This window comes from Uloborus diversus, chromosome 3, assembly GCF_026930045.1.
Source record: "Uloborus diversus isolate 005 chromosome 3, Udiv.v.3.1, whole genome shotgun sequence".
In the NCBI taxonomy this organism is placed as follows: Eukaryota; Metazoa; Arthropoda; class Arachnida; order Araneae; family Uloboridae; genus Uloborus; species Uloborus diversus.
Window position 1 is genome coordinate 5687691 of NC_072733.1, and position 25656 is coordinate 5713346.

Here is a 25656-nt window from a genome sequence, read left to right on the forward strand (position 1 = left end):
CATCAAATGTTTCCCGTTCGAACGAAGCATTCTATTTTTAGTACGTGCCTCAATACTTCACCTCAAGATAAGATATAGATGTGTAGATATGTCCCTTTAAAAATAAAACAAAAAAAGAATGTTCATTGTCCCAAGTTTGGGACCTTCCTCCCTAACTTGGGACACTTATTATTTTGATCTTTCTTTCATGTTTTCAGTAATAGATAATAGTTTGGGTCACCAACTATTATTTTAAAGGAGTTTTTTTTTATAACCCGTTATTGAATGTCTCTTCAGCCTTCTTAATTCTTTTGAGTGTAATATTTCTGCATTCCCTTCTATATTTGGAAGCATAAAAGCAATTGGAGAAAACAAATAATTTTTAACACCAGCATATTTTTACTTAAAATACACCACCAGCTCAGTTATTCCATCCTACGACTGCAGTTTCGTGCTTTTTAGCACTCAAGCCCGGAATAGGAACCATATGAGCTGGAGGCAAAAAACCTCTTAAAGGAGCCAAGAGAGCCAAACAAACTGGTAGCTAATGTAGAATTAGCACACCAGATGAGTGACCGCAGCAATGGTGCGGTTCAACTCAAAGATTGATGGCAAAGTATGGTATTTTGTAGTAAGTTACCGCTCAGTCACTCACCTGGTGTGCTAATTCTACATTAGCTACCAGTTTGTTTGGATCTCTTGGCTCCTTTAAGAGGTTTTTCGCCTCCAGCTCATATGGTTCCTATTCCGGGCTGATGAGTGCTAAAAAGCACGAAATTGCAGTCCTCGGATGGAATAACTGAGCTGGTGGTGTATTTTAAGTATTTCTGCCTTAGCCCTGGCTTAGGGCGGTAATTTACTACAAAACAACATATTTTTGCTCTCCATGTTCCTTATTTCACATTTTTTCACGTTCATTGTCATTTCTTCATAATACGTGAAATTCACTACAAATAAATTAGCCTCATCTATACTTTAAGACTCATTTTTATTAGTACAACTAACATATCTAATATTCTGGCAAAACGTCTTTTGCTTATCAATAGATTCAAATTATTTTAACAATGACAACTGTTCTGTCTTGTTATAGTACGACACATATATTGTCATCAAAATAGCTTTCAATTTATAAAATTTTGTATCTATACGTTTTTGTTAATATAATTATTCACTTTATTACTTCAATATTCCTTATAGACACTTTTTATGCCTTAGTATCTTAACTTGGAACAGTCCTAAGTTTGGAGTGTATTTGCACTTTCTCAAATTTGTGAATAAATAGGTTCAACTGAATTAGCTGGGTGGAAATGAATTTACCCAAATAAGACACAGATACATAGCCCGAGATGAAATGTGCTACAAATTAAATCTAATGCGTCTCAGGTAGCATAGGTAACCAAAGTTATTTCCATATTTAAAAATCTCATATTTTCCCTAAATTTTCAAAATTAAACTAACTTATAAAGCTCTTACATCAAAGTTTAATTCGCATAGCCTTTTAAGATAACTATTCATTTATTCTGTAACACCATTTGTTTCTTATTGCTTAAGTACCAACAGATTAAACAGCCTTCAAAACTAAATTCGGCAAAATGTCCCAAATTAGGGTACTGTACCAAGTATGGGCACTTGACTGTGTATATTTGGTAGGACTGAATTTCAACTTTTAAAAATGATCTTTTTTGTAACTTTTGGTCTATAAAACAGTTCTGAATGGAAAGTTTTAATGTTCTATTTTTGGAAAACACTGCAGATAAATTGAATCGTTTATTCCAGAAACCAACCAAACGTAAAAACTTCAAATTTCACGAGTGTGTGTATGTAGGCGTGTATGTCTGTGTGTGGGGGGTATGTGTGTTTGTGTGTAGGCACGCGTGCTGGCATAAGTGTATGGGTAGTTTTGCGTATGAATGTTTGTGTGGGGGGGGGGAGGTATGTGTATGTGTGTGTAGGCATATGTGTTTGTGTCTGTGTGCAGGCATGAATGTGTGGGTTGTTGTGTGTATGTGTGTGTGTATGTTTTTTTTGTGTGTATGTGTAGGTGTCTGTATGTATGCGTGTGTGTATGTGTTTGTGTATGTGTGTGTTTGTGTATAGGTGTATGTGTGTGTTTGTGTGTGTGTGTGTGTGTGTAGGACATGGATGCAACCTGGAGACGGCTTTCGCTATAGGAGCAGCATGGTGAGGAGCCGGTCGACGGTGATGGTGCGGAGGGTGGCGGTGGGAAACTAAAATGATAGCACGCCAAAAACAGTCAAGTGAAAGCAATAAGCAATCGTGATTGCTCAAAAAAAAAAGTGTCACCATATTAAATTGTTCAATAGGGTTCAATGTTTCATACAATGAGAAGTACACCTACATGTGTATAAGTTAAAAATATTATGACCCTTATCGAACAATTTTAATATGACGGTAAAAATGAGTTTCCGAATATCTATAACTTGAGTAGAAACTTCAACATGTTTTGTGTAATTTATATACATTAGTACAACTAAAAGAGTATGGTAAGTGATATACACATATATGCAAAAAGCCATAGATGTAACATATATGCATAAAGCCATAGATGTAACATATATGCATAAAGCCTTAGATGTAACATATATGCATAAAGCCATAGATGTAATCATTACAAAAAGTTTGAATGCAAAAGTGCATTTCTTCCGGGGTGCAAGACACCGCACCTCACCAGTTAAGGGTTAGTTTTATTAATTTTGGTTTGAAAAGTTTGAACAATTTACTGTTTTATATGAGTTAGGTAATAAATGTGCCTGAGTCTTGCTTACCTCCAGTGACAAAGGCTCCTGGTGCTTCAGTCAACCAAGCTACGCACTTGATTGAAACTGCTTTACTTGGAAGACTGTATGTAGTAATAACAGACGCGACTTCCGTTGAGGAATCCACAAGCTGTAATCGACCAGGTGCAGTGCAGACTAGCAAGTAATTTGTTGAGAACGGATCCCATTGGAGTGATGAAACAGCTCCAAGTGCTTGATCTGGATTGGTACTTGGAAATTTCACGTGTTTTTGCGGTTTCTTTCCTATTAAAAATGTGGGTTCAAAAGAAGTTAAATCTCAGTAATTAATAAATGAACGATAAATGTTTGTGGGAAAAAACATTTTGAAGGATGAAGAACTATTAATTGAGATTTAAACGAGGAATGCGTTTATTTTTCAGACCGATTTACTATTTAAGAACGCTATTTCTTCCATCATTTACTATCCATTTCCTTTAAAATTCCATTTTTCAGTAACTTTCTATCAAATTCATTTACGTGCACATGTAAAAAGCCAGAAATATGTTCTCAACATGTAAGACAATGTTGAGAATGAACTTAGGAGGATTACTTACTTTTTCTTCACTAAAGTTGCAGGAGGTCTGAAGGATTTTCAAATGTGAATGTAAAAAAAAATGTTTATTTTTAACGGAAGAGTTTTGTACAGCGGACGTATACAAGAGTCAAATAAATTATGAAGTTCCCCTGTAGATCATATTTTAAGATATGGATCCTCCTTTTATACTTTAAATTGAAAAAAGGCGAAAAAATCTCCCACTTTCTAAACCTATGATGAGTCGCAAAAAATCTTTAAACGAGTCGCAATCGTCTCAAAGATCCAATATCCTATGCTGTGCCTGAGCATTTTTAAATAAATATTTCAACTTCTTTATGTTCCTTCCGCTAACCTGACGAGATGAAAATAAATGCACGTAGTGAGCTCAGGTAACTAGACTTTGAAAACTTAACTGATCACAATAGCGTGACTACATGGCGAGCTCATTGGTTTAAGTTTTGGCCAAGTATTTCCCTACAACGATCCATATCTTAAATTCAGCTAAGCAGATTTACTGACATTTCGCCCTGTTGTTGATTAAGTAACCAACTGTAGAAGCCCGTTATGTCTTAACCACCAATACTCACTTTCATCTGTAAACCCGTTTTTTACCTTGCTAACATTGAAATATGTAGTAAATTTTGCCCGTATGCCCGTTAATTTTGCCCGTAAATTTTGCCCGTATGTAATTTTGCACACCTTGTAGGGCCCTTGAACAGGAGTGATAAATGCTGGATTTCAAGAAAAAAAGTCCCAGAGGCTCAAATAAGAATATCGAGCTGGTCACTCTTAATCTCCCTTATTAAGATAATGAGTCATTACACGTCAACTGACCTAAATTTTTAAAAAATCCCAGCTCGACCCTCTCCGATTCGGAGGAAATTTTATAGAGGTGTAGAGATGCCTTTGAAACTAACCTATGCAAATTTTCAGCTTCCAAGATAAAAATCCTGTTGCTCTAGGATCCCCCAAAAATTTGATCCAAAATGGCGCATCAAATTTTTGTGACAAATTGCGATCTTTAGGTTAAGATTGCAGAAAAATTTATCACAAGGGAAGCCTGAAATTTTCGGAGCTAAAAGTACGTTTGGCTATTAATATATTCAAGTATTTTTATGGATTTGAGCTCTTTAGATTTTGTGTTGCATGCGTGTAAACTCGTCAGAAAGCGCAATGGTTAAATTTTTTTCTGGATTTCATTGTCATAAAATCTGAACAAAAGTAAGTTAAGGATGGTACTTTGCAATTCTATTGTAAAAATACTTGTTTTTAATGGGTTACAGTTGAAAAGCTTAAATATCTATTTTCTAAAAGGTATTGTCATTCAAAGTAGCTATCAAAAAAGTTCAAAGGAAAAATAATCTAATTTCAAAGCGCTGTAGCGCAAGTTTGTCACCTCCCGTATCTTCTTTTCGTTTAGACCATTCGAAAAAACAACTTTTTCCAATCAAAATAAGTTTTTTCTTCGATGGTGTTCTTTTGTTTAAGGATACGAAAATGAACTCAAAATTCGGTCCGTCGTAACGAATTGTTATGTTTAAACACAGGTTTCAGAAAATTTTATCACACTGTAAGCTTGAACTTTTAGGAGCTTCAAGTACGTTTAGTTGTCTATACGTTCGTTAGAGTTTTTTGTGAGTTTGAGCAAAAAGCAGTGGAATTTTTTTTCCTGGATTTTAAAATGTCATAAATACTAAACGAAAATGATTCGATAGCTCGTGCTTTGTAATTTATCTGTCAATATGTTTTTAATGACTTAAAGTTACAAAGCGTAAATATTGAGTTTCTAAAACATATTGTCATCCAAAAGTGGCTATCAAAATTGCTCAAGTGAAAAATAACCATTTTCAAAGCGCTGTAGCTCAGGTTTGGCACCTTCCATCTTCAATTCATTAGTATCACTAGAAAGAACAGATTTTCTCTTTTAAAGAAAGTTTTTAATTTTGATGGTGTTCTTTGAGATAAGGGTGAAAAAAAATTAGACTTGAAATACTGCCTGTTATTCACGAGAAAAGCTCGATCTACAATATATAACGGATTGTGATTGCCATAGAAACAGGTTAATGGTAATTTTACAATTCTGAGCCCCAAATAGTTTTTATTCTTATTTTTTAAAAGTAAGATGGAAACTTAAACATGAGAGAAAGGAAAACTATCTTTTTTTCTGTCTGATATGTGAGTCTGTTTCCAAAACAAGACATTTTACTGTTTCTATAATATTTAATTTTCGACCCAACTTTTTAAAATAAAAATAAAAAACTATTTCTGAATAATGACAGTTGCAAAATCACTATAAACCGGTGTCCATGGCAAACCCCATTCTTTATTTGTTGTTGAACAAGATTTTCTCCTAAACGATAAACAATATTTCAAGCTTATTCTTTCATGCTTATCTGAAAGAACGCCATCAAAAAGAAAAAAATATTTTTTATAAGAAAAAATATGTTCATTCTAATGTTATTAACGAAATGAAGATGCAAGGTGACAAACTTGAACTACAGCACATTGAAAATATGCTGGTTTTCACTTTTGCGATTTTGATAGCAACTTTGGATGACAATATATTTTAGAATACCAATATTTACGCTCAGAAACTTTTAACCATTAAAAACATGTATAGTGACAATAGAATTACAAAGTTCGACCTTTTGAATAATTTTCGTTCAACAATTATGACATTCTAAAGTTCAGGAAAAAGTTTCGTCATCGCTTTTTGTTAAGACTTTACTTGCGTGCTACACAAGAGTTAATGAACTCAAACTAACAAAAATACTAGAGCGTATTGAAAACTAAAAGTACTTTAAGCTCCTAAAATTTCAGGCTTCCAATGTGATAAAATTTTCGGCAACCTGAGCTTAAACATGGGAATTCGTTACTACAGACAAAATTTTGAACTCAATTTTTCATCCTCTAACGAAAGAACACAGTTGAAGAAAAATCTTTCTAATGGTCTTAACGAAAAGAAGATGCGAAGTGACAAACTTGAGCTACATCGCTTTGAAATTAGACTATTTTTCATTTGAACGGTTTTGATAGTTACTTTGAAGGAAATATCTTTTTTAGAGAATAGATATTTAAGTTCTGCAACTGAAACCCATTAAAATCAAGTATTTCGCAATAGAATTACGAAGAACGAGCCTTGGAATTCATTTTTGTTCTGATTTTATGACACCCTAAAAAGCCAGGAAAATTTTTCTCCACCGCGCTTTTTAACGTGTTTACAGGCTTGCTTCACAAAATCTAACGAGGTCAAATTCACAAAAATACTTGAATATATTAACGGCCAAACTTACTTTAAGCTCCCGAAATTTCAGGCTTCCAGTGTGATAAAATTTTGTGCAATTCTATGACTAAAGATCGCAATTTGTCGCGAAAAGCTAATCCGCCATTTTGGATCACATTTTTGGGAGATCCTAGACTCTCAGGATTTGGATCTTGGAAATTGAAAACTTGCATGGGTTAGTTTCAATGGCATCTCTACGCCTCTATATAATTTCATCCAAATCGGAGAGGGTCGAGCTGGGACCACTAGGTCACTTGACATGGAAGGACTCTAAAGCACCCGCCGAAATATCCCTCAAAAAAGCCCTTGAAGAATGATCTGTTGTTCCTTCTGGTAAGAACCAAATGTCCAAATCACCAAATTGTGGGAAAAGTAGAGACTTTCAGAGAATGGTAAATGGAGGGCGTAACCCAGCTGATATGATTTTTAAACTATGCAAAACAAAGCTTTAGCTATGTACTAACATTAGTTAAAACAAAATTGTCACACAAAATTGGATCAGTTGCGTTTTGAAAACAAGAAGATATGTGACTAGATTCTGTTCGATGGAAAATAATTTATATTCTGGATCACACACACATATTTTCTGTTGCACTAAATAGTACTCGGCTGCTGAAAAAAATCAATAAAAGTGAAGCATCTAGCTAGTTTTTAGTAAAATAATTGTTGATTTGTCGAATCAAATGTCAAAAACATTAATCGAATAACATTTAAAATCTTTTATTGACTTCAGAAGAACGACATTTCCACCCATTGAGAAATGTATTTTTTAAATTGTTATACTCACGCATACTACCTGAAGAAGTAAGGTATTTCGAAACTTCCTCCCTCGTTATTTGTAATAACACAAGCAGAGTTTCAACAAAGATTTTTGCGATGAATTTCAGTGAAGCAAAAAATGGAATTTCTTACTGAGTATTTGATTTACAATTTCTGATATATATATATATATATATATATATATATATATATATATATATATATATATATATATATATATATATATATATATATATATATATATATATATATATATATATATATATATATATATATATATATATATATATATATATATACCCTTCTCGGCATCATTGAAAAGCTTTATATCTGAAATTGATATAATTTCGGAGTTGGGGGAAATAACACAGAGAGAAAAGCGAAAGAAAATATGTTCAATGAGTTTCCAACTTTTATTGTTATTGTCAAAAGTGCATGAAAAAAGGGAGGGAAACCCTCAGACACCGTGGGATTTCAACTAGTATTTGATTGAAAATGCTGTGGCTTGGTTGCAGTTATTTATTTTCTCAAACTGGTGAAAAAAGTCATACAGTTGGAGATTTGAAAAAAAAAGAAAGAAAAAGGAAACCAATAAGTATACTTTAGTTTTTAAAAATCTTTTACATTTTATTTATGCTAAAGATTTGTATAGAACAGTTTGAACTTGCAACTATATGTTGTTCTTCATTAGGAGCGAAGATATGTAAGTATACATTTCAAAAGTCACAGACATAACTCTTATGAAGTAACACAATTTTATAATGAACTACATTAATTTGTTGAACAATTTTCTTTTTCCCGTATAAACCAATTTTCATTATTTTAGTTCTTCATATCAATACGGTCCCTTAAAACGTAGTAAACTGAATTTTTAAGCATAGCATAAAAACTGCTGAATATTTTGAACATATTTTAGGATATCCGTGTACAAGCTCTTTTAGAGTAATTTTTCATTGATATACAAGATAGTTTCAGGCCATATTTGTTTCAAAAATGAATTTCAGACAAACCCAAATTTTATATTTTCGAGATTGTAAAGGATGATTTTATTAATAAAGTTGATTCATACTTAGGTATAAAAAATATCTTCACTGTATCTAAGATAGCTAAATATTATGTGCGAAAACATCAAAAAACTTTTTAACATTACGAGGTAGTTGTTTCTCAATTGAATTTTGGATTAACGACTGGATCAAATTAAACAAAATTTGGTATCAGAAGTTAAATGTTGTGATGCTGATTACAAATCTGTGATAAAAAAATGGTTTTCAGTAAAAATGTTAAAGTTTTTACTCATTTTAATAAAAAGACGACCATGTTAACAGAATTTAAATAATAAAAGTTAATGGAATAAATTATTTATGAAAAATTGACACATGTCATGTGTCTCTAGTGTAAAAAGTCTTAAAATACGAAGGGGTGTTTTGTTTCTTTCCCCATGGATGCACGTGTACATTTCAAAATTAATTTCAAAAGTATATCCCCTTTTTTCCGTTTCATTTGTGTCTACCGTAAGTTTTAATAAATTTGAAACAGTTTCGGCACTTTTTTGATAAAAGCAAAATTTCAAAAGCTCAACATTTCAATCAAAGTTGAAACTTAAAGATATCACAAAAAGATAATGTCTAGCTCACGAACAAGAGCGATTAAATTATGAAATGATAGTATCTAAAAGTACTAGGATTAAGAGTATCCAAATAATATAAGAAGTATTAGCATTAGAAGTACATAAAAACCCAAGGAGGATTTAAATTAAGATTATTCAAAACCAACAAGTATGTTGAAATCCTTTCAACTCAAAGCATTGTTGAATTTAATACGAATACGATTTAAGGAAAGAAGGTAATCTCCTTGGAATTTATTAAGAACGACTTATCGTCTACACACTGCAGGCTTATTTTTTCTTCTAAGTTCTGTTTCTTTTTTCTGTTACGCGCAAAAAAATCCATTTTTTTTAAAAATTTTTTGTCTATCTTTCTATCTGTCTATGTTTTATATATTTTTACTGGCTTAGTCTAAATATATTAAATAAATATATAAACTATAATATATTTATAATTAAATTGAAATAAAACAAAGTTTTATTATAATGAGATAAATAAATACCTTTGTGCTGAACAGTAAAGTACGACAAAACAACGTTAGAAGAAGCACAAATTTGCAAATTACAGCAGACACGTGTTTCGGCGTTATAGGGAACGCCTTTTTCAATGCAAAAAATAATGAGCTTATGGATGAAAAGACATCCGACAAAAGCCAAGAACAGATAAGCATGCAGCTTAAAAGATAAAAACAGCGTATTAGCCAAACACCAATGACAAAGTTATAAACCGATCAGGAACCAATAGGAATGCAAGCAAAGGCCAAGAGCTTTCTCTTAGGTACGAACCCAGAAAGAAAGAATTCAATTGGACAAAGATTAAGCCGAAGCTTAAACAAAAAGAAAAGAAATTGTCAGTAACCGTGAACCGCAAGAAAGGAAAAGCTGAATAGAAAACCATGAAATACAATAAACAGAAACAAAAAATATTCGGAAAAATAAAGATAAATAGAAGAAAATTAGGGGGGGGGGGTGTCAATCAAGACAAAAAGGTAAAAATAAGCAAAGGAAGATAGATAAAAATGAATGGGAAAAAAAAGGGGGTGGGATGGGGAAAGGACAGTATAAGAAGTTCCGACGAAGAATCGCAATTAATATTTGTTCTTCGTTGGAACTTCTTAAAGTGGAACTTAATTATCTTAAAGCTGTGGCAATTGATAGAGACTATTCGCCAACTTTGATTGATTCCATTTATAAAAACTTTCAAATAAATCCCAAACTAATGTTCTTAACAGAACCTTCATCAGAAAGAATTTGGTTGTTTTGCCATTCTTTCCATCTGTAAGCTATCAGGTTGCTAAGATTCTAAAACGTTTCCAGTTCCAGGTGGTGTTCTCTCCTATTAATAAACTTTCATTCTCTTCTCTTAAAGATCCTATTCACCCTCTTAATTGTTGTGGAATTTATAGAATTAATTGTAGTTGTAAACTTGCGTATATTGGACAGACTCGGCGTGCTTTAAAAATTCGCTTGAAAGAGATCAAAATTATGTGAAAAAACAACAATTAAATAAGTCTAGTATTGGCAATATTGTTGGGATTCGAATCACTCTTTTGATTTTAACTCTTATCAGATTATCCAAAAATGCCTCAATTCATCAGATCTTGACTTTTGGGAATCCTTTCATATTTTTAGGAACAGTTCTAACTTAGTTAACGATCTTAGTGCAGTTCCATATTTTTCCAACAAACTTAGTTAACGATCTTAGTGCAGTTCCATATTTTTCCAACATTTGGCTCCCATATCTTTAATACTGTCCTTTCCCCATCCCACCCCCCCTTTTTTTCCCATTCATTTTTATCTATCATCCTTTGTTTATTTTTACCTTTTTGTCTTGATTGACACCCCCCCCCCCCAATTTTCTTCTATTTATCTTTATTTTTCCGAATATTTTTTTTGTTTCTGTTTATTTTATTTCATGGTTTTCCATTCAGCTTTTCCTTTCTTGCGGTTCACGGTTACTGACAATTTCTTTTCTTTTTGTTTAAGCTTCGGCTTAATCTTTGTCCAATTGAATTCTTTCTTTCTGGGTTCGTACCTAAGAGAAAGCTCGTGGCCTTTGCTTGCATTCCTATTGGTTCCTGATCGGTTTATAACATTTATTTATTGATCGGTTGTCATTGGTGTTTGGCTAATACGCTGCTTTTATCTTTTAAGCTGCATGCTTTTCTGTTCTTGGCTTTTGTCGGATATCTTTTCATCCATAAGCTCATTATTTTTTGCATTGAAATAGGCGTTCCCTGTAACGCCGAAACACGTGTCTGCTATAATTTGCAAATTTGTGCTTCTTTTAACGTTGTTTTGTCTTACTTTTATTATAATGGTTTACTAATACTAGCTTTCTCATGCATGATTTTGAAACGGCTATAAGCAATTAATTTTATTTATTGCACATTATTTACAGCCTCTAACATTTTAAAATCAGCATTAGTTCTATATTTTGGTGGACTGGGTGCTTTTAAATTTTTAGCATAATTTAATGCGCAAAATCTTAAATTTAGAGATTAGGACACGGGAAAACTATGAGCGATGTTTGAATATCTATGTTTTGAAAATGTGATCAGTAAGTTGAAATATCTTCTAAAATATCGGTCATGAGGTCTACATGTCACTTATATTGTTCAAGCAGTGGTCTGAATTGTTATGGAAATTGTTTGTAGGAAGGAATAGTATCTTTTTATGCTGTGGCATTTTAAGGAGTACTCTGCCATGAGCAGGTAAAGGGCAGTAACTGCAAATTTTTAATTTTTTGCATTTTTGTCATCTGATGTACGTTAGCTTAATTGTACAAGCTTGCTTATTTGGTTTCCTCTAAAAAAAAAGGCGCGAAAAAACATCTAATTCAAACATTTCCCTGTTTTATCTTAGCACTGAAAACCAACACACATTTCTTCAAATATCTCGAATCACGGGACGCTAGAGCGTCCCGCCGCCAAAAAAAAAAAAAAAAAAAAAAAAAAATCAAACGTCAGCAGCCAACAAAAGCAAATCCACCGCCAAGAAAGACGAAAGAAAATAAAAGCGACCAAAAACAGTTTACACGAACAGTTTACAGAACAAGTTGGTTTTTTTTAGGTTTTTCACCCCTCTGTATCTCAGCCCCATGAAGACTCCCGGTGTTGATTATTGGTATACTCAATCTCAAGTGGCCCCTGACGACGTAAACTAAACTACAATCCCCTGGACCATCAGTGTGTGTGTGAGGGGGGGGAGGGGAATTTAAGTTATAAAATCGCTGTTCAAAAAAGTTTTCGCTTTCTTTGACAGGGTTACTGCCAAGACGAAAAGACGAATCAAGCTGAAATTCCGCACACACATTCCTTGTGCCCTACTAATGTGCCTTTTGTGCCATTTGACCCCCTTCTCCTCCCCCTTGTTTTTACCCCCAAATCGTTCCTTCCCGGGGTTCTGCAGCAGCTCCCCGTTAGGCTATGGTAATGCTTTTTTGTATACATATTCTTGGGGGGCCATTGAAGAAAAATACAAAAATTCATACCCCAGGGACATCATGAGCCGGAGTAATTAAAGTTTGAAAATCAATAACTTCCCCTAAATTCATATATACTAACTCTCAGCTCATAGGGTTTCTTAATCTCTGACAGAATTGCAACAATATAACAGATCTAACAGTTATTCAAAAAATGTCTTAGCAAATGAAATTCAATCAAGACTAAAACAGATCCAAAAGTTGCAACTAGACACTAGACGTTAAATCGCGGATATCACAAATTTAGCACAGCGACTGCGCATGAGCGCGGACTTAGCTCATTGGGCTTTCTGTTTTAAGATTCTATGTTGTTTTTTTATATTTAAGCAGAGAAACATTAATGAATGAGATTAGAATACAGTCCCCCTAGTTTCACCATATGAATTTTCTTTCCTTCCTGTTTTTCAATTTTGATATATTTAAGGGGTGGAAGGGGGGGGGTGAAATTTTAACTGTCGGCGAAACTGGGGTTAAACCATGAAAATATTTTGCGTGGCATACTATATGAAACTGTACGCATATGAATATGATACATCTAACTTTATAATTGAAAGCGAAAAATAGCACTTATTTATTGGTTTGCTTATTTTCTAAATCAATGCATTTTTCACAAACATAACACATTATGAATTGAAATATATGAAATATGTATGTGGATATTCGTGTTTTGTTGTCGTTAACAGACAAAATTTTTGCAATTAATTTAAGCAAGACTTTTGAAATGAGCTAATCCACGCTCATGAGCAGTCGCTGTGGCAATTTGTAAAATATCCGCGATTAAACAGAGTACAGTTACATACATCTTCTGACACATTCAAATTTAAAATATTTAAAGACTTGTTTTTTTTTTTTTTTTTTGCTTTGTGATAACATAGGTTATTTAGTCTTTTTAATGAAGTTTTAAACAAAACTAGGTATTAAACGAGACAAAGAGTTCTATCAAAAGAAAGTTAAATCATCCAACAATTAAAATTATCCCATGAAACGTAAAATAATCCACGATTCAAGAAAAGAAGTCGTTAAATAAAAACTGAAAAGCTAGATTAATATATCCCGTAAGTTGTAAAACATTAAAAAAAAAAAAAAAAAACCTTCGTGAAAATGTTGAATAATCCGTTAAATAAAGAAGTTGTAATAAATTTATTGCGAAGTTGTAAAATACTTGAAAACAATATGATTTAAAATACTGTATTTTATTATCCGATCAGTTTTCTTTGCAACAGAGAATATAAGGATTGCAATAAAATTTAAACGACACAATTCTCACCAAACGAACATAGAATCTTACTGGTCAGAAAATATCATGACGTAAAATTAAGCTTGCCATTATTGTTCCTTAAAAACACAAAACAATGTTGTTTCAATTGAATATTTATGACTTGAAATTCTCAATTCTAAAAATACAGACAAATATAATAATATCATTGATATAATAATATCAATGCAAAAAGATGTGATATCTCAGCAAAAACAACTATGTTGTAAAAATATCCCCGACAAAAAAGCCTTTAACTCTTCCCCACAAAAAAGAAAGCCTTCACCCTAAAACCAAAAACCCTCAGCCTTAAAAAATCATGATAGTATCTAGTTTGCCCGCCAAGTATCTGCCAAACTATCATCCTCCCTGTTCTCCTCTTTCATCACACCTACTTCCGTTAGAACCTCCTCTCACCTTCAACTGTTCAGAAACATGGATAGATCTTTTAAATTGTTTATCTAGTTTGGCGGGAAGCTTTTTGCTCACCAGCAACCACCTCAATTAGAATAGCTTCCCGCCAAACAAGATAAACAATTTAAAGGATCTATCCATGTTTCTGAGGAGTTGAAAGTGGGAGGAGGTTCTAACGGAAGTAGGTGTGATGAAATAGGAGAACAGGGAGGATAATAGTTTGGCAGATACTTGGCGGGCAAAATAGATATCATGACTTTTTAAGGCTGAGAGTTTTTGGGTTTAGGATGAAGGCTTTCTTTTTTCTGGGGAAGAGTTAAAGGTTTTCTTGGCGAGGAAATTTTTACAACAGGATTGTTTTGCTGAGATACTTCTTTCTGCAGATACTGCCAGTGGTGTAATCCACATTAGAATCCTTTCTTTTCATTCATTTTAGAATTCGCGCAAGCGTTTTGTTTCCCCCCTTAAGAGCGGTTTCAGATCACCACGTCTGTCTGAGGCGAATGCGATTGGGGTAACGTCAGAAAAGACGGTATGACGTGTGTGACGCCTTGCTTTATTTCTCTAGTATCATAAGCTGCCGAATATGTTGCGATCCGTTTCTAAGAGCTATGATTTGTGCATTCGGTTAACGGTTTATTTTTCAAGAGTAACGGATATGTGGAATGCCACGTATTTTCTTGAGTTTTGAGCGGGACTTGATGAAATTTCCCCATGCGGAAAAGGTGTGAGCTGGGTGTGTTGAAATATCTAGTGGAGATGTTGTTTCCGCAGCCGACGAAACAATGTCTGTCCGGACTTTTTCCAAGGTGGCCGTGAACTTTGAACACTGCCGACGCACTGTGGAGCGAAAACGCTAAAAAACGCTTAAAAGTGTTTTTAAACCTCTCTCGCTTGTCTGTTTACTCAGGCATGTTATAATGGATTTTTCTAAATTTGTTTGGGCTCAAAGTCCGAAGTTCGCAGGATAACGCAGCTAGTTCCTTTTCAGGGTATTTCTACAGACCATTGATGACTAACTAATATTAATTTCTAAGAAGACATAAGAGAACATTTTTTTGTTGAGCGTTTTGAAAAAAATAACTTTGAATTCCCTAGTTTTCGGTGCTGATCAAAACCAATTATCTGTTTGAATATTCGATTATTCTTTTTTTTTTGTTCTTTTACTATCGTCGGACACGAGAGAAATTAAATATTCCCGCCATAAATAAGAAAAAAAAATATATATATATAGATTGCTTCAAAGCAATTTGTTTAAATCCCCTTCATTCATGGTTCTTGATCTTCTAAAGGCTATCTTTAGCTTTGTAGTGGACGAAGGGCTCTAAAATTCCGGTTCTGATTGCCTAAGATATAGGCTTGTGCAAATATATTAATCCGCAATTAGTTGAATATAGAAAAAAAAATTACCCTTTTAAGCGGTTTTTGTCGTTTTCGCCCCACTGTGCGACGTGCCTGCGTAAAGAGAGTGCGTGTGGCTGTGTGTTTGGTATTTGTGAATTGATGGCATTTTATAAAGTGGCAGTGTGTAATTATACAATACGGGTGATGTTTCCTCTGCATGCCGTGCATCGCCAGCAAGGCGATGCACGGCAAATGAGCCAAAAGTGTGACTTTGTGAACTGTGTGGAAATAAACTTCATTATTTACTCATCTAAAGCCTTGTGCAGAAACTCTTTGCTGTCTTGTGGATTTTTCCTTGCCTGCGTGACGCGAAATCATTGATCGGTGAGATCTTTAGTTCCAGGAAATGTATAACTTATTTTGTGCCGACGTATTTCAGTTATTTTAGATAGTGCATAGTTCGTAAAACGCTGTGGTTTAAGTCTGAATTCCCTCGGTACATGTTTTTCACACCTAAAGTTTTTTTGATTTATTAAATAAGAGATTTTGTGATTCTCGTGGTTGCAAGACTCTGGCTTGGGTTTTCGCACAACATTGTACCCACTATACGTTACGGTTGACAACCAATAATTTGTTTTACACCTCGGGGGAAACTACACGACACTGCCGTTTACCTGCCTACGGCAGTACTAATGACACTCCGTGGTAAAGCTGTATTGCCATGCTCTCTTTTGCATTTATGATAACAGTTTTAATAATACCAGTTGTTCAACATGGGGTTAGAAATTCTGTAAGACATCTTCAGTTAAATGCATTATTCATTTGTACGAATCCTTTCAGTTTACTCGTACAAATCTGTGTAATATAATTTGACTATGTTAAATATTGACTGTCATTGGATTTAAAGTTATCTCTTTGGCAAAATGCCTAGATTCTTATGTTGACTTCCAAACTGCAAAGAATTTGTAACATATGAGCTTAGTTGAATCCACTGCACCAGTGAGCCACTTTTAATTTACTGGTACCTTCCCAGAAGTGAAAAATCGCTATTAATGCCTAGATACTTCATTTGCACTGGAATCAGTAAGAAAAGAGCAAGTACAGCTACTAAGAGGTAAATCTTCGAAATCTGACAAGGAAACATTTTTAACAAGATCAACTATTCATAAACAAAGCATATTCGGATAAATTTACTAACAAAATATTTGTGAGCATATTTTACCTTGAAAATATAAGGATATAGTTCCGTCTGCATGGCCCATAGCAAATCTTCCAGCGTCAGATGGATGCCAACTAATCTGAGTGATGTTTGAAAAGACTGATGATATTTCCTTCAAGGGATGTGAAAGAGGGCCATCCTTTCCATTTTTCAAAGTGTACTTCCACAGATAAAGAGGTCCTTTGCCGTCACAATAGGCGATGCACTCATCGTCTGCCAGAAACCAGGCCATCAACGATGGCACAGAATGAGTAGTGTTGAGAGAGGCAAGTAACTTGTGCTTGCTGACGTGCCAGATGCATATTTTGTAGTCAGTGCTGCTGCTCGCAAGTACGTCTTTGTCCTTAGGATGCCATGCAATGGCGCAAATGGTTTTTTTATGCTCTGACATGATAGAGTGAAGGTAGAATTGCTTACTCTCCCGATTTAACTGTAAATGAAAAAAAAAAGTAATTTTGAAAGAACTATAAATCAAGGCTAGCTTGTACTCAGAGACTAGCAGAAGGAAAGAACAATTTTGCTTAGAATAAGAATTCATAAGTTTCAAATCATATTCATACTTAAAGCTGGTACAAACACACAGTATTGAAAGAGAATTGCTTTGGACTAGACATCTAAAAATTAAAATGATTAGAGAAAACATGCTTGCAATTGAAGGGGCGAGTAGAAGAAGGCTATGTGACATCTGCTAAAAGATGGAGAAAACCATGTGGATGATACTATTTTACGGCATTGTAATACTAAAAAAAAACATGTGACATTTATTAAAATTTAAGATCATCTACATCAGGGATTCTCAACCTGGAGGACGTAAAAGAATTTCAAGTGAGGCTCGAATGTTTGAAGAAATAAAATGAGAAAGTAAAACTAACTAAGGTAAGGGACTAGCTATGAGAATGGTTAAGGCTTTTTTAAGAATTTTTATTGTAGTTGAACTGCGATCTTGCACTTCTAGTTCATGGAAAAACTAATTCGCACGGTATTAGAACTTAGAAATTGCACTTTTATAGCTGCAAAACTTTCATTAATTTGCAACCATGATATATATATATATATATATATATATATATATATATATATATATATATATATATATATATATATATATATATATATACTAGCCGCCTGCGACGACCAGCTGGTTCTTACGCAATTCGACTTTCTGTGCAAGCAGCCACCTGCGGCGGCTGTTTGACTAACTTGTCATTTACCTTTTCACTTCAAGTTTGCCGCCTTCGGCGGCTGTTTAAATAAATTTGGCAGCAGTATTAATCAATCCATCTCTTTCTTTTTTTGTGCCAGTCACATTTTTACGCCAAGATTGCCGTTTTTGACGGCTATCTATCTTAACGATCTATCTCTAAATTTTCTTATCCATCTCTATTTATTTTAACCTCCCCTGCCATTTCCTAATAAAAACAAAAAGATCACTCAAAAAACCGCTTTTATTTAAGTAGAGCAAAAAAAAAAAGTTATCTTCAAAATTCCCCGTAGTGTGCAAGTAGCGTTTGACAAAGAAAAAAAAAATCTCGCTGTTTTTATTGAATTAAATGTGCACAACTATGAAATGTAACGTTATATAGATACAGCAAAGCGTCCAGCTTGGGGGGGGGATGGAAAAAGAAATAAATACAATCTCCAAATAAAACAACAAAAAGGAAAGAAAAAAAATCAAGCGCTGCCGGAAAAACACGTGGTCAACACGTCATAAAATGTAGAAGTAAGCTATATAGTAAAAAAAAAAGATTAACATTGTTTGCGATTAATATTCCATCGTAAATATCGAATCGAAATCCAAGTAGTGACGTCAGAGGCATAAAAGATTGAAGAACGCTTTTTTCGATCGATGCGTGGATAAACAATTGTAAAAAAAAAAAAAAAACTATTGCGTATCTTTAAGAACTTTTTTCTTCTAAAGAGGGCGAAATGTTTTTACTATTACCAACTTAAATTTCAGAAATGAGGCTTTGATACTTCTTGCAGGATGATATTAGAAAAAAATAAAACCCAGGGGAAAATGCAAATTAAAGGTTTTTTCAAAAATTCATAAAAAATACAAAAATTGCTCTATCTTCAAACTTTTTTCATTCATCATATTTAAAATTAAATTTCCTACACTATAGTACGAAACATATTTGTGTAGTGCGATTGGTTCGGGGTCTGTGAGGTAAAAAGTACTAAAAAGTGCTAAAAAACACATGAAATATTAAGTAACTTTTTTTCTAATTAAAATATCAAAAATCGAAGTCCGAGGTGCACATCTTCGGCAAAAACTGCAGCTGTATACCAAATTTCATCTTTCTAGGCCTTACCATTTTCCCGGGAAGCGCGCCACACACACACACACACACACACACAAACATCTTATTTTATTATATGTATAGAATATTTACTGAGGAGGACTGGGAAAAGGTTTTATTTTCTGTGGTTCAGGGACTTAGGTTCAGGTTCGTGAGAAGGATCAAAGGAGAACCTTTTCGTCCGTACCACATTAATCAGGCACCCAAGTATCCACCCAAAAAGATGTTTTGAGGTTGTTTCTGCGTTTCAAGGACATAATCCCTTGTTCCCGTAGAAGGAATGATGAACACTGCCAGCTAAGAATCGCTATGGACCCAAAATGTGCTTCCAACCATGTCTAAACTTTGGTCGAACGGAGATTTCGTTTTTCAATAAGACGGCGCGATGTCACACATTGAAGCAAATTTTTAATTTATGATCTAAAAACAAACTTACTGTACTGAGTTAGCCTGGAAACTCCCCGGACTTAAATCCGATTGAAAATTTATGGGCTATCGTTGAAAAACGTCTTCATAAATTTGACAGTACTACGATGGAAAAGCTAATTTCGTCTGTTTTTAACATATGGTATAATGACGTTGAAATTAAAACTATATGTGCCAGTCTAGTACATTCTATGCCAAAACGTGTCTGTGATGTTCTTAAGTCTCGAGGATGTTATATTAATTATTAGTTTCAAATGTATTCATGAAAAACTTGAATAAAACTGATTTTTTTGAAAAAAAAATGCATTTCCCAATTAATTGCCACAATACTGTATATATATATATATATATATATATATATATATATATATATATATATATATATATATATATATATATATATATATATATATATATATATATATATATATATATATATATATATATATATATATATATATTAGGGTGGTTCTTATTTATATGGGAAAATGTTTTTTCGGAATTCAACAAGTGACGCCCCCTAGTTTTGTGACACTATAATAAAAAGTAACGTGTGCAAAATTTGAACTCGATCGGTCAATAATAACACGTGCCCCTAGTCCGTTGAAGTTGAACACATTTGATAATTTCCCCACAAATCTTCCGAGTTTTTACTTCAGACCCAGTACATCGTTTCTCCTAGGTTTGCAAAATATTTCAACAGTGAAAAAGCACTAAATTAACCTTTTTAATTACTTTATATCATCTAAAGATTTTACTTTGAATAAGAATGAAATAATGCTTTAGAAACTTTCCTTAATCTTACGCTTTTCTCAACGTATCTCGATAGTGTGTATTTTTTTCCGATAGTTTTGGACGGTCTGTGAAATAAATTTCTTTGTGACTCACATTTGGTAAATTAGTTGTGAAATTCTTCGATTAATTGTGCTCCTCTTTCAGTTGTATCATTCACAATTTTCAGTATTTTAACAATCTCTCTTCCCTTTAAATAGCTTAAACATTTTGCCGTGAATCAGGATCAAATAGGAAAAAATCTTTTAGTATTTGCAACTTATCCAACAATTTTATTGACTCGTAATTGATTCTATAAAGAGGAAGATCTTTAGTAAGAAAGTATTCTAAATCATCTACTGTTATCTGAAATTTCTTAAACAGTCATCAGACACGTCTTCCTTATCACAAGCATTTTTTGGACTAGTCTTTTCCTATCTTCAAAGTTAATTCCTTCATCCAATACGGACAAAGCTACTAGTTTATCCCCTAAATACTATAAGTGATTTATGAATTTTCCAATCACTGCTTCTGCTGCATGTTTGTCGTCATTTTGTTCGCTGCTAGTTTTTCAGACAGATTATATTATTCAAAAGAGCCTCGATTGGGTTGCTGCGAAAAACATATCTTCATACAGCATTTAATTGTAAAACAGCTTTATAAAACAGCATTGAAGGGTTTTCTTTTCATGTAAGGTCAATTTAAATTGTTTCCTAAATATAAAAATTTTCAAACAAAAATTCCTTTTGCCACCTATGTGGCTCAGGGATAAGCTCCAGGTTGCCGAAAACATATCCCAGTAGGAGGAAATTCACCAGAAAATATTATTACAAATTATGAGAATTCTCTGTAATCTTTCTCCATTCCGTTTTTTACGAACAATAATATGTCATCCACTTCGTCTTTTAGAATTTAAGTGGTATGTGTACTTGATTGAAATGTTATAAGTTCTGAATGATGGAGATCTTTCCACAAAATTTTGAAGCTCTTAAATAATTGAATATCTGATCTAGAACTAAGAAAGGCAAGAACTTCCTTAAGGACACACTCTGCAGTACGATTTCAAGTGCATGATGATGGCAATCCAAATGTAATATATCAACGTTCAGTTTTTGATCTAAAAAATTGCATGCACAATTTATACGGTTGGTATTGCAAGCCTGAAGCTATCACGGTAATCCTGTCGGCGTTCTTTTTAGTTATATCTGAATGTAGCTTTGTATCCCAGTGAATAACTGCAAAATCTAAATTTAAATTCATGAAATTTAATTTTACTTCTCGAAGATTTTCTTTTGCTCTCTTAAGGAATGTACGATTGATCACTAGGTCATTTGGATTTAAATTTATTGCATTTACATAGGCTGTAAATAAAGGAACAACATCTTTATCCCAAATATGGCATTTGTCTAACAGTGATGAAAGGCGAGCAGATATCAATAGTTGTCAAGCTTTTTTGCATTGTGGTAGATCAGCTGTAGAAAACAAAAGTTCAACAGGTTAGGATAGATACCCATTTTGATTTCTAAACCTTGTGAATCGCAAGAATTTTTGATGATAATAAAGGACTATGTACTGAAATAGAAGAAAATTAATTTAAAGTAGATTTTTACATTGTTCCGATCTGGATATTTTTTTTATTTATATTTTAGCAATGGAAAATACAGTATATTTTTATGTTAGCAGTAATCGAGGATTTTTCGAAGTTTATATTTTAAAAATTAAAAATTGCATAAGCATTTAGGTATGTTTATAGCTAAAGAACAGCGAATTAAAATATAATTGCAATTACTTATATTTATAGCATTGAAACCTTGCTACTCTATTTGACACACCTATTACATACACAGGGAATTTTGTAAATCAACACCCCCAAAGCCTGGTGGAGGCAATTTGCTGTTGTCAAAGATCATTCATTAATGGCCTACGTCATTCATTAATGAACTATAGAATCTCTTGTGTCCATCTTGATGGGAAGAAATGTTCCCCTGCCGCTTGGTTGGAACAAGCGCAGAAGAGTGGTACGCTTCACCCAAGGCCGTGTTAATATTCATGGATTGACTTTAAATTTTGCAAGGATCATTTATTTGCACAATGGAACAAATTAAGGAGGCATCGCGTAAAATATCTGCAACTTCAAAAATAAGGACCACCCTATATATATATATATATATATATATTTGAAATAGATTGGAACACATTGATTTGACAGGTTATGGTCACATTTGCTCAGTTATGGGCACACTAAAAACTAGTAATGGTAATGCTAGCTGAATTTAAGTATTTTCAGGAAATACACAAAAAAATGTATTCAACCATATTAAAACATTAATTTTTGTTACAATAGAAAAAAATTTAATTTATAAATTCGTGCAGCATTAAAGCTAAAAAATGGATTACTGACAAATCGCTTTAGAAAGGTTCGTGCAAACAGCAACTACAAAAGTAAATGAATAAATAAATAAAAAAAAGCTGCATTTTTCATTTATCATTAATTATTTCATTCATTGAGTGTACCAAAAATCAACTCCTGGGGTCTTCATGGGGCTGAGATACAAAGGGGTGAAAACCCCAGAAAACGCCAGCTTGTTCTGTCGTGTAAACTGTATCGCGTTTATTATTTTCTTTCGTCTTTCTCGGCGGCAGATTTGCTTTTGTTGACTGCTGACGTTTGGTTTCCTTGGCGGTAGGCATTTGGTTTTCTTGGCAGCCGGCACGCTCCCGCGTCCCGTGATTCGTTTTTCTTGGCGGTGGATTTGCTTTTGTTGGCTGTTGATGTTTGGTTTCCTTGGCGGTAGGCTAGGCATTTGGTTTTTTAGGCGGCTGGGACGCTCTCACGTTCCGTGATTCGACCAGTCACGAGACGAATTCGCCCGGCAAAAAAGCTCGGTCGCTTTGGTTGCGACCAAAATTACCACGATCGGAGTTTATAAACACGAGTGGGTTTCGACCGGTGTTCTCGATCGGACGCACGGTCGCAACCGGTCTCGAGTTTGCAAACGCGTCCACGGTAGTGGTGGTGGGACTCACATCGGTATTCAAAAGGGGGTGGGGGTTCAGAGCCTGAAATGTAGAGAACCACTGATCTACATCATCATTTCCAAATTTTAACAAATGTCATGTAACACCTTCTTCCACTCGTCCCTTCAATTTAAGGTACAACTAAGGTGTAATCGTGGAAGATAAAATGGAGTTGTGCGTTGCTTTGATAATTCAGCATAAAAGTAATTTTCACCCTCACAATGCATTTTCCAAACGAAATTCGGTATCATACTTTTTCAAAAGTATGATACCGAATTTACATTAAAGTGGGATGGTTTTTGGTATAAATTTCATTGAGTCAGCAGACTTTATCCCTCCCCCCTGGAAAAATTCGAATGGACGGGCCTGCTGAAAGGGATGAAAGAAGACACAACGAAAGGAAATTGTAAAGCTGCTACACAAAAGAATTGAAATGAAATAAATACCTTTGTATTTAACCAATGACTGCAATTAAAAGCATGTGATTAAATAAAAAGCGTGTTAGCTAACGGAGCAGAGTCCTTTGTTTTACTGATCGATTCCTTTTACATATGTCCAAACTTAAGTATGAGCACGTTGATCACTACGCGAAGTCGAAGTACTGACTCTACGCATGTCCTGAGTGGCCAAGATTTATTTTTCTTTCTTTCTTTCTTTTTTTTTTTTGTGAATTGCTGTCAGTGACTCCGATTGAGCAATGCTTAAGTCTGTACGTGGCTGTAGATAAAGTCCCTACAAAGACAATTTTATAAAAACATCGCTGCTTCTATCAAGTTACTTGTTAGAAATCCATAAACAAAGGAGAAATAAATTAAGATGTCGTATGTTGATAACAAATCGGAAAGTGATCGGAATAAGTGATGCACCAGATCGACTCATATTTTTTACTTATCTTAGAAACGTTGTTTTAACAATTTAATCAGTTTTCTATTTTCGAAAACAAACTAAAAAATGCTAGAAAGTTTTCAATGGAAATAAATACTTTCATCTAGTACAACACACTTTTAAATAATTCGACATAAATATTCTTTTTGAAACACATCTTCTCAAAACTTTCAATTTTTGTGAAAGTTACACACAATTCAGATTTTAATTCTTCTCTTCGAAAGTCCAGACATTTTAAAGAGTTGCAGCTTTAAATTTTAAACAATTGTTTGTTCATTCTCTTTAGTTTGCTTTGAAAGAATCCTTTTAAGCGAATCTGTTCGAGACAAACTTCAAAGCAGTGGTCAGCATTTTTTAAGGCTTTTCCAGCTTTTCTTGTAGAAAAAAACCTTTTAACTTCGAAAGCTCTTTTCGTCAAAGATTTTTTTCCCGTCTAACTCGAAGCAGCATCTGGGTGTGAAGTTTTTCTAAATTTAATCGCAATGTTCAACACAAGCTGTGAAAGGTCTGTTAGAAAACCAGGTGGAGCCCATTACAAACTAAATTACAATTTCAAACAAATATAATTGCTGAGTAATGGCTCTTTTTTTTCAAGGAAGACGCCGTTTAGTAAAAAGAGGAAAAAAAAAAACTTTTCTTTGGAAATATCTTAAGCAAAGCATAAAGCGCGAAGGAAAAAAGAACTATTTAATTAAAATTATAATTATTACATCGTAAATAGAAATAAATAAGTGCAAGAGTTATTTTAATGATATGTAGTTTAATCGATGCGTTAATATTTCGACATAATCTCGTGTGAAAATTTTTCTAACCATTTTTCAAGCATAAATGTGTATGTTCGCGATAAATATTTTGTTATGTTAACAATATGAAAGTGCAAGAACCACAAAGCATTGCTGATGTGTTAATGACTAAAAATAAGTATTTAATTATATTTTTTCAGCAAACGCAAAGAATAAATAACAACAGAACATCATTGTTTCCCCTTCGAGTACAATTTTAAAATGTATTTTATATTTGTTTATTGCTGCGTAAAATGAATTTGATGTGATATTGTTTAATGAAAAAAAGCCGTGTTTTAAGAAAATAATTTTTGGTAAAAACACTAAATTTATATTTATATTTGATTTATTGATATAAATGGATTCTGGCAGATTTTCATCAGCATGTGAGATAAACAACATGTTTTTTTTATGTGTAAATTTATTAGATTTTGCATGAAAACCAGATAACTGTTCTATGATTAATGGTGGCATACTTCCAAAGCTTTTCCAGCGTATAGAGTAACCTTCGCGGGAAATTCATCCCTTAATTATTATAAATTTTCTTACAAAAATGAGGCAAAAAAAGACCTATGCTGCGTATTGTAAAAAATTCAAGTGCAGCGTGCTTTTGTATTTCCCAGATAGCACATGGCTCGGTGTCTCAGCAAAATTTACAGGAGTCTCACAGCGAGTTTCATTAGTCACCGTCACAAAGGGACAGAATTGTGATGTGTCACATGAGCCACGTTGTGACACATTTGTGACGTGTTTTAGTCAACTTCACTGCTGCGTCGTCAC

The 25656-nt window shown here is 33.6% G+C and overlaps 1 protein-coding gene across 1 annotated transcript in view; it reads right to left on the reverse strand.

The window, feature by feature from the left end:
• Positions 1-25656, reverse strand: part of LOC129218153 (WD repeat-containing protein 17-like) — a 151601-nt gene that overhangs the window by 119214 nt on the left and 6731 nt on the right. The window contains 2 exon segments of the mRNA XM_054852368.1: positions 2766-3020; positions 16698-17124. Of these exon segments, the coding sequence (XP_054708343.1) occupies positions 2766-3020; positions 16698-17124 (682 nt within the window).